At 39.2% G+C, this 10067-nt stretch overlaps 1 protein-coding gene across 1 annotated transcript in view; it reads right to left on the bottom strand.

Moving 5' to 3' along the window:
* Window positions 1-938: 938 nt before the first annotated feature.
* Window positions 939-10067, bottom strand: part of FREM1 (FRAS1 related extracellular matrix 1) — a 75084-nt gene continuing 65955 nt past the window's right edge. Inside the window, exons 36-37 of the mRNA XM_055791575.1 lie at window positions 6626-6711; window positions 939-5255 (exon numbers count right to left, since the gene is read on the bottom strand). Of these exons, the coding sequence (XP_055647550.1) occupies window positions 5056-5255; window positions 6626-6711 (286 nt within the window). The 3' untranslated portion in view covers window positions 939-5055. The remainder of the gene's footprint in view (window positions 5256-6625; window positions 6712-10067) is intronic.

Here is a 10067-nt window from a genome sequence, read left to right as displayed (position 1 = left end):
TATATTACAGCCCAATTCAATATCCTATCATTTTAAAAACACATCCTATGTAGACAAACTTGAATCCAGATATATCTTTTACAGAACCCATATGAAAACCTCAGAACTAATGAATTTGCACCGTGCAGTTTATTCTCTAATTATTGTACTCATTTATCAAAGAAAGCCATCTGTGGTCTTTGTTTTACTGAGTTTCAGGAAAACAGATTACATACAGGCCTCATGGGAAAGTTATAATTATGATACCAAAAGGCTTTTTACAAGGTATGATATGAAAGAACAGACAATAAACCTCTTTGGTTTTGTACCTTCAGCCTTAGATACATGAGTTCCCCCCTTTGCTATTCAGTTTCAAGTCCTCTGTTGCATTCTTTCTTCACTCCTTTACACCTTCCTGTTCACATTTCTCTGTTTCTTTTCTCTGTGCTGTAGCAACAGAAATGAGAACAGTATTGAGTTTCAGACTGCTGCCAAAATGTAGATGCTCACACTTGAAAATGCTCGCATGTGTGTCCAGCAGGGCTAGGGTAAGTGTCCTTTCATGTGTGTTGGCCCATGTTCTCATGGCTGTAGGTATGCACACATGATGCAAGGGATGGTTTTCTCTCTATTATAATTCTCACACTGGTGGATTTTGGACAAGTGTCTGCCTCCTGAAGCACCTCCTGAATGGTACTGGCACATATGTACTGTTTAACTGAGAGTGTACCCAATTCTAAACCCAGTGTGAGGAGCTATGTTAGGAATTTGTTTGATTGCTTCAGTTGTTAAGCTGTGGGACAGTGAGACAGGGGAGAAAGAGTCTGGGCAAAGAGACATTTCAGGCTTCAGGAAGTCACATCTACCTTAGATTACCATGAATAATTTGAGAACAGTGGCGATTCACTGAAGTTTGACAACACCAAGGAAATGTTTGTAACATAATCCAAGAAAGATGATGCAGATAAGGTTTCTTTTATTAAAGTAAAAATATATTTAGACTTATCTGAAAATTTCATCTGTATGAATAAAATTGTATTCTTTGGCTTACCGTGCTTATATCCAGTACTTATATACCGTATACCTAATCATTAGGACTACTTCTGACTGAAAACAATACATTATCTCAATGCTATAAAAATAAACAAACCAACCCTATTGTGTTCTTGTCTTCTAACCTTATACAGTTTGTGTAGAGGATAGTAGTTAAGCAATGGAGTTGGAGTAGCAGAGTTCTCCATGTTACAAGCAGCATAGCTTTTTAAAGGGTAATGAGAAGAGAACTAACATCTGCATCTCTTCCATGAAGATGAGTGAGGTTACTGAGGGAAAATGACCTCATTTTCATGTTCTTCTTTAAATCAAGAATCATATTAAAATGCAATTTTATGGACTAACAGTCTTCCTTTAATCATCTTGCATTATTTGCTTGCAGATCTGTAATTTTTCTTAAATTTAACTTCCAACATAAACAGCATTTTTTCTTTTAAAAAAGGTGTGCTCATCACACAAATGCCCTTATAGTATTAACTCAGTAACAGGCTCATACAGGAGAAACAAAATTCAGAAACCGCACAGAGTAAACAGTAGGTATATTATGCTTAACTATAAGTGCATTTCTACTACACCCAACACTATAGTTTTTATCACTAGGAAAAAAGCTTTTACGAGATTATGAAACTGAAGAAGTACCTATTCACCAAAATATGTTTCAGTTTTGTATTAACACACATTACAAAATTAAACAGCACAATAAATATAGTGTTCTGAATACAAGAATTCTAACAGCACCAGTCTTGTGATGTAAATAATGTAGAGTCACAGTATTCACTGAATTGTATATATCATTCTCTCAAAGCTAGTTTTATAATTGTAGAATGAGTGAATAAAGACTTGAAGGCATTCAGTAAATTCCGGAGTGTACAAAAGAGATCTGGAAAAGTTTTATAATATTTTTCAGATTAAAAATTCTGTGAGGTTAATAATAACACAAATTTTTTTAAGAGTATTTTGGTTTGGAAGAAGTGCTCATGTGGCCAGTTGCCTATCCATTTTTTTCGTAACCATTGCCTTTGAGTCAACTGCTTCTCTGTCAAATTTGTTTGAAATTGGCCAACAGATTTAAAAGGTACTTGACAGGGAGAGAAGGTGGTTTAAAGTGACAGGCACACAAAGGACTCATGTTGCCCATCCGTTTATAGAAATATAGGCTAACCACTGGTTTCTTTTCAGTAAGCTGTTGTGTCTTGGTTCTGTTGCTCCTAAAAGTTCTGGTGAAATAAATCCTTTGTTTAACCAGAAAGTGTGGCATCTGTGGGCGGACACCTGAATTTACATGCTCCTTGTGCTTACTTTCAGCATCTTGAAATTCGCCTGCTGATGCTCGTCCTCAGAATACTGATTTTCCCCTGAGTTTACTCAGAGTGTATTCAAAAGTAGTGAAGATTGGAAAAATTCCCAATAACTTCCCAGGATTTTAGGCTCTTCCTTGACTAAACCTCTTAGAGACAACAACTTCCTATGGCAACAGAAAAACTGATTTATTTGTGCTTTCCCTGACTTGAGTATGTTGTATTCTTTGAACTCAAATATTCTAATAAAAGCTGTAGAAATCTGTGAAAAATACTTGGTTTTTAAGGACAGAAAATGGAAGATTTATGAATAAGTGTTTGGAACAGTTCATTGTATTGCAAAACAATTCAGCAGTCTTTCAGGGCAGAAATATCCTTGCACTGCAATATAAGAATTTTAGCTTCATTAGTGTATTGTATTAGATCTAATGAAACCAGTAAACACGTACAGTTTGCACAACTAGCAGTCTGTTGTGTACTGAGATCCTCATAGTTTTCACTCACTTTAAAGCAGTTAAAACAAAATGTAGAAAAGGGAAGATCTCCTTTCTCACAAAAGAAAACCTCTGAGATCACTGTTGTCTCAGACTAGACACGAGTCATTTATTAGTTACTGATCAAGTAACAAGCACCTTGGTCAAAATTCCCTCTCTGTTGATGGCATTCATTTACTAAATAATTAGGAGAGGTATTTAAATAGTCTCAACAGGCTTTATCAAGGTAGCACAAATAAACTCAGCAGTTTTTATAAAAAGAAGGCCCTAAAGAAATAAAAGTTTATGTCTAAGTAAGCTCTCTTCGTCAACTTTCCCTGGAATTCCAGAACGTAACAGCAGGAGATCCCAAGAGTGCTTTTTTAGATGCTAATTCTTTTTGCAGTGAAAAATACTGGTTTGGGGAATTCTTGAAAAAATTAGCCTATCTGTGTTGATCTAGAAAACTCCTTAAGCAAAACTGTTAGTGTCTAGCAGAGTGTCTATAAGCTCAGGGCAAAAAAAAGAAATCTTAAAACTGTTTTTGTCTATGTCTGTTGACACCAACAATAAGGGTGAGAAGGTTCTGTCCACAGTATTTTTTCCTCTACAATTCTACAATTCACTGATGCTTATCTGCAACAGTCCTTTCAGAAAGCTACACGCATGCATGTTCATTTACCGTGCTACAGGCAAGGAGGAAGGCTAAATAACCCACGCATGCCAAAGGCAAGGAAGAGGGATAATTAATCCTTGAGACAAGTGTCCCTCAGCCCAGAGAGGAGAGATGTTTCTGCTGCACCTGTCCCTCTCACGGCTGAGAAATTGCTGTGAGGAACCCCAGAAGGCGAGTTTGGTCCTCTGGTGCAAACACTGTACAGATGCAATTGATCCAGAGGCTGGCCGAATAGTCAAGCTGATAGGAGGGAGGCAAGGGGAGAATCAGCTGCTGGTGGCAGGCAGGCAGATTGAGAGGGATAAGAGTTCATAAAATATAGGGCAAATTCACCCTACTCAGTGCCACACCAACTGTGACACACTCATCGTGGGCAGAGGGAGGGCTTGAGAGGAGCTGTAATTTTATTTTAGTTTTTTTAGGAAGCTTATGACTTTTTTAAAGGCTGGCAGTAAGAATGTCCTAAAGGATGATTTTTGACAGGTTGAATATAAATTTACTGTAATGTTATGAAATGGTAATATTGCAACTGCATACATTTAAAATAAGTAAAAATTAAGTTACAGGCAGCTGGTTTTCGCTATTAAATGCTGGTTTTTAAGCATTTCTCAGAACTAAGTCTGGATTTTTAATTATTATTTTTAAAAACCTCAAATGCCTAATAAAGACTTACATTAATACTTTTCAAAAGCCATATCTGCTTTAGTAAAAAATATGTCTCACAATTACATTGGTTTATAGACACATATAAATCCTATTGATGTTCATGTATCACTGAATATGCCAAGATAATATTAGATTTACAGAGGTGCCGTTACTTAATTACACTAAAAATTACAGCACCATCCTGCAACTCCAAAAAAAATTGAATTATTTTGGCTAGGAATGTGAAACAATATGTAGCTCTGTGTGAGCAGATCCATTAGGATCTGAGGCTGGCCTTGGGAGGTAGAAAAAGAAAGGCTTTGCTCCTGTTGGTGCTCTGTCACTAAGTTCTCATTGGTATTTTCATAAGATGTTATACCAGGGCAACCACTGAAAAAGCCCCAGTCTCCTGACATCATATGTTCCCCCCCTTCATCAACCAAGAGGACCTGTTTTTAGCCAGCAGAGTCTGCTCTTACTTCCACTCCAAGCAGTCTTCCTTTTTTTTGTGACTGCACGGTAAAACTGCAGTTTTAATTACAAACAAATTAAAGCAACAGCCAATGCACAACCCCTCCCTAAGAACAAAGCAAATCAACTGATGCGCTACTTTCTTTTTTAAAAAAAAAAATAAAATATATTTTTACATAGAAATGTGATGAAAGCCTTCAGGCCTAGGTTTTTGGTTTAAAAATACATAGGACTAAGTGACAGATCGAAGTCTTTGGGGAGAGTTAACCTGGACTTAATCTTTGCAACTGACCTCTATTCCTTGATTAAAGTTCAATGCATCTGCACCTCTGGCAGCATGTAAAATAAACCTTGCTGACAATTAGGACAGTTTTCTAACTGCACACCCTTACGTGTCTACAGATAAATAGAACTGAAACAACATGAATGTCCGCATGCTTTCACAGGGATCCTCCTCTCTTTACAGTCTTCTTGAACATATATAGCTGTTCCGTTTGACCTTCCCACAGTCGGTTGCTTGCCATTTTCCTCGCTTCTGCACCAATACACAATTTCTTCCTCTCTTTGGAAAGTGGTAGGACCCTCTTCTCCAGTTGATGTAGGTTACAGGTTCTCCTCCATTCCACTCCCAATGTCCAGGATTGACTTGGTCATTCAAGCCTGTGTGAAATCAGTAAGACCAAATCAGTGATGTTTATTTTTTATTGTTCCTGGAGCCTGATGCCAACAGAAGCATGCTGTTCTGTCCCTTTGTTGAAAAATGCATACAATATTGTGCTAAAAGAAAAAAAACAACATCTGGAAGAATACAAGTAAATGTAATTTAATATTTCATAAGGCCATCTGAATCACAAGTAGTACCATCTGAATTAGGGAAAATACACTTTTCTGCATTATTGCCTATCTAAAATGTTTTCTCTCTTTCCATCTGTTGCATGTCTATCATCTCCCAGGTTTCTCTTTTGATGCTTAAGATGCCAAGCAGAATATCGTATTCAAGTCTGGGCAGCCTTAGATGCCTTCAGATTCCTTCTGAAAATAAAATCCTGAGATCTTTGTAGACCTTGTTTACACTGTTGAAATTAGCAGTTGTAAAATTAGATTATGTTCATTAATACAACCTAAAACACGTCTTTTCACTTAGCCTCTGAGTTACTAAGACCAGCGTGGGTGGCATATTTTCAGACATGACCTGTCTTCTTAGCTAGAAGAGACCAAGATCAGAAAATTGACACAATGGTCTTGTAGTCTTTATTCTTATCACAGGAGTTTCCCTCAGGTTTACAGAATCATTATACCATTAAACATGATCCCAAACTAACTGTAATTTTTAAAGTTAATTTAGTATAACTAATAAATCCATCTCAAAATATTACTAAGAGCTGAAAATTGCAGTTCACAATTGGAAAAACCTAAAACATGGACAATGTAGCAGAAACAAGAAGGGTTAGAAGAAAGCAATAACACTAGTCCATGAGCTAAGGCCATCATTCACAGAAAGGGATCAGGAGCTACAGAGAAGGTCCATCTGAGTTCTTTCCATTTCTCATTTAATGTAAGGTGCATAATAAGAAATAGCTAAATCTGAAATAATGTTATGAACCATTCTTTAGCTGATCATCTAATTAATTCACAAGATTTCTGATACAAGAAGACATCATTAAATTAGCAGTAATATAAATATTTGTTTAATGTAAAGTTGAAAAAAGATAAATCAGAGATAAATAAAGTCACAGTAAAAAGAACGATGAGGGAGCTCCACCAGGACTTATTTTACCAGCTAGTGTTAAAATAAGAAACAATCCAGCAATAGGCAACACGATGAACTCCTCTTTTTGATAAAGACTTATAAAATTAGCCAGGTAAATTACAGCATTCAGTTTATGCCTTGCTCTGGAGTAATAAAAGCAGCAGAAAGTTGAGGCCAATGCAATGTTTGGAAACTGTGCTGAGCTGCTGCAGCAGTCTCTGCTTTCCAAGGTGCGCAGGAACTGTAATACGCAGAGAGGACAGGCAGCTGAGATACTTGCCTATCCAAAAGGGCTTCCTCCCACTGAAGTCCCATAGCCACTGCATGTGTTGTTCATTAGCCACGCTTGCTAGACTCCCCAGGTATCTAGGCTCAAGGAGAGAGGACAGAGTGATTAGCATTCCACAGAGTGACAGACAGCTCCCATCGACTTATCAACAAGGGGCACAGATCCTAGTACGAAGCATATAAATAACACTTCACAGGAAGACCACTACTTATTGGCATGAAAGAATAATTACATGAAGATAAACTCTTAAAATTCTGGATTACTTGGACAGGAACCTAGTCTGATTTTTTAACCAAAAAATTAAATCAGCTGGGCAACTGAAAGAACTGTGTACAGGAAATGCGTACTTAATACTCACAAACTGTGTTTTAAACTGTTGACACAATCATGGATAGGTTCTTTTCTTTAAAATAGTAATCTGCCCACAATAGAATCTAAGCCACTGAAAGATACAGCTTCACCCATTTGGTAGTAGAGCTGGCTATGTATTTTTAAAATTGTTTTGTGACAAAACTAAAACTTTGAATAACACAGTTAAGACCTGGGCCATGCTTCAAAACAGAACCAAGTGCATGTAATTTAGAGGTCTGGCTTAGAGTGGTAGCGTGGTTCTAAGAGGTGGTGTTGGGTTGTCTGCAATGAATGTGCATTTAGTTCAGATGGAGAGCAGTTGCAGTGTGTATGAACCAACTATTTCAGACTGAAGCCAGTGCATAAGCTCTGCTCTGTGTTTGTATTTAAAGTATGCCATCCCCAGAGGAAGACATTCGAACCCTAGCCACTGAGCAGCCTTGACACTGTGAAGTCTTCCAACTAGTACTAAGCATGCAAGCATGAGCAGGCTGCTCTTAAGCCATTTAGAGATCAGATGAGGCTAAATCTTGAAGTCTTAAGATACAAATGACGTCCTTCACATTTGCCAGGAGCCGCCAGCCATCAGTGGTTCCACTTCCTTTTTTATCCATCTTTTTGCCTGCCTTGATATCACATCTCCTTTTTACATGCCACGTCTGCTGTTGTCTTCCATTCAATACTGAGCCTCTGTTATTTCTGTTGTCCCATGTTTCTGACTGCCAGTCAATCTAACAATGATGCCAACCCCGTCAGCCTCCCAGAATATCCTGGGTGATGCTTGATAGGGCCCAGGCAAACAACACTGCTCATCAAGACGTTTTAAGTGAGTTTAAAACTTTTCTGGCAGCAGAATAAGTCAGTGGCATTGTTTTGCAAATTTTATGATTGTTGCCAGATAACAGAGGCAGAAGGTCAGTATTTCTCCAAAGGCGGTACAGACTGTCTTCTTTAAGAGCTGGGACCACAACCAGACCCCAAGAGTGGTATGCCAGACTTGAGTCCACTATGGAGACCATGAACAGATCTTGAAGTGCAAGTCCACCACCAAGCCTGCTGCCCAGTTAGAAACCCATGCCTGGAGCTCTGTAACTGCCTTGTATCTCTTTTAACACTGACCCCGTGGATGTCATAAAACACCACACAAAACAGGGAAGCAGTCAACTTTTACATCAGGAGGAATTCAAGGTAGTCCCTACTGGAGAAAATCTGGACTGTTCCTTAATCTGGGCACGCCGCGGTATGATATGGAGCAAATTCATTGTAATGCTGATGTGATTGCTCCTGCTGCAAAGACCTCCCCCATTATCCCTGCAGTCAAGCAAAGCAGCAGGGGATTTGCCCTCTGCTCTTCTTTGCATGGTGGGTCTGCCAAGGCCTGCAGGACAGCTGAGTATTAGCTCACACAGTCTGTGTAATCGTGGCTGCCCTAGACCAAGCACCGCAAAGCAACACGGGTCCCATCAAGGGCCCCCTAAGTTCAGGGGCTGCCAGAGAACAAAATGTAAGGGATCTCGCTGACATCTGTGCTCAGTTAGTTGTGCAGCAGGATGGCCTCAGAAACATTGATCATGACTTCACAAACAGCAGACCATCCCAGCACAAAGTAGTAGCAACTGTCTGGTAACGGTCAGGATTGTGCACCTCCGTGTGGTACAGGCTCCTAAAACTTCACCCCGAGAAGCTCCCAGCAAAGGCTTTGACTTGTGCTTCTCACCGTGGCAAAGTTTTGTGGACAATTTCACCTGCATGTCCCAAGGGTGACGTGCTTCCGCACTTCTGGGCCCGTCTACCAGGCACTGAATCTGCAGCGAACCAAGAACTGTTACACTGACAGAAGCTCTTGGGAAGTTTTGTACTCCATCTTCTTCCTCAGACAAAAAGGTCCAGGAAAGCAGGCTCAGTTAATTCAGGGTGACTTCCCAGAGTAACTGATGCAGCAGCAGGATGCCATTCCCCTCACAGTGGCTGTGGCTGGCCACTGCCCAAACTTGGGGGCTAAGGAGAGGTTTGGCCAGAAGTCTCTGTGGTATCACTACTGCCTGAGCCAGAACTGAAATAGGGCATTTTATCTGGCTTCTGCTTAAGGAAAAACAAAGCCATGGAGCTAAGTCACTTAAGCAAGCATAGCTTACTTCTGATGTTTCAATTGTTTTAAAAAATGTGAAAACAAAAAGCATCAGTGTGTATTAGTAATGGTTGTATCGCTTATGACATACAGGGGTGGTCTGAGAAGTAACAGTTTCAGACTTCCACCTCAATCCAAGTACCAGGGAGAGACTTCAGCAGTGTTAGAGGAAAGCACTGCAATAATTATAACATTATCTAATCTTTTCTCCATAGGAGTGCTTTCTAAATACAGCCTGAGAAACACACATGACTGAAGAGAGAACGACTATTCTGTTATACCTAGCCAGGGGTTTTGATGTAATGTAGGGAAATAAGAACAGTCCTGAAGGAACATACCACTTAGGATAATATTACTAACTGTACCTCTAGGCAGAGTGCCAGACACAGGAAATAACCAGATAATGTTATGGAGTTATGTAAATCTAACACTTCCTAACTTAAATGACTCTAAAGGAGGGGTCATAAGGTCAAGAGCATCCATCATCTTAGACCAGTTGCCCAAATTAAGGAAAGGTTTAAGTAGACATTGATCTTGAAGTATTATATGCAAAACACTTATCACAAAGACTTTGATTTTACATTTAATTATTAAATACATTTGAAGGAGGTTTGCACCATTCTGATAAATTTCACTTCAGCAAAAGCACATTTGACTAACTAGGAAAGTTTCTGTAGCACAGGAAGACATTTAATTTGAACTGCTGTAGTAAATCCACATACTATATTGATGATGAAGTGGGCAAGAGTGACTGAGAGGCTCTGCTTATCCCAGGCTTTTGTTTGACCGCCTAGGGAGTAATCCTGTGCCTTGAAATAGGTGTCTAGTGTTGTTTACAACACCTTGTGGTATTCAAAACATTCAGATGAGGCTGACAGACATGATGCAGAGCTTACAGGAGCCCTGTGCCTCCAGAATGGCAGTTGCAAATCAGACGAGCTGCACTGGGCCTTT

The sequence above is a fragment of the Falco peregrinus genome, chromosome Z, assembly GCF_023634155.1.
Source record: "Falco peregrinus isolate bFalPer1 chromosome Z, bFalPer1.pri, whole genome shotgun sequence".
Lineage (NCBI taxonomy): Eukaryota > Metazoa > Chordata > Aves > Falconiformes > Falconidae > Falco > Falco peregrinus.
Note: the sequence above shows the minus strand (reverse complement) of the source record. Positions and strands in the feature narration are given on the sequence as shown.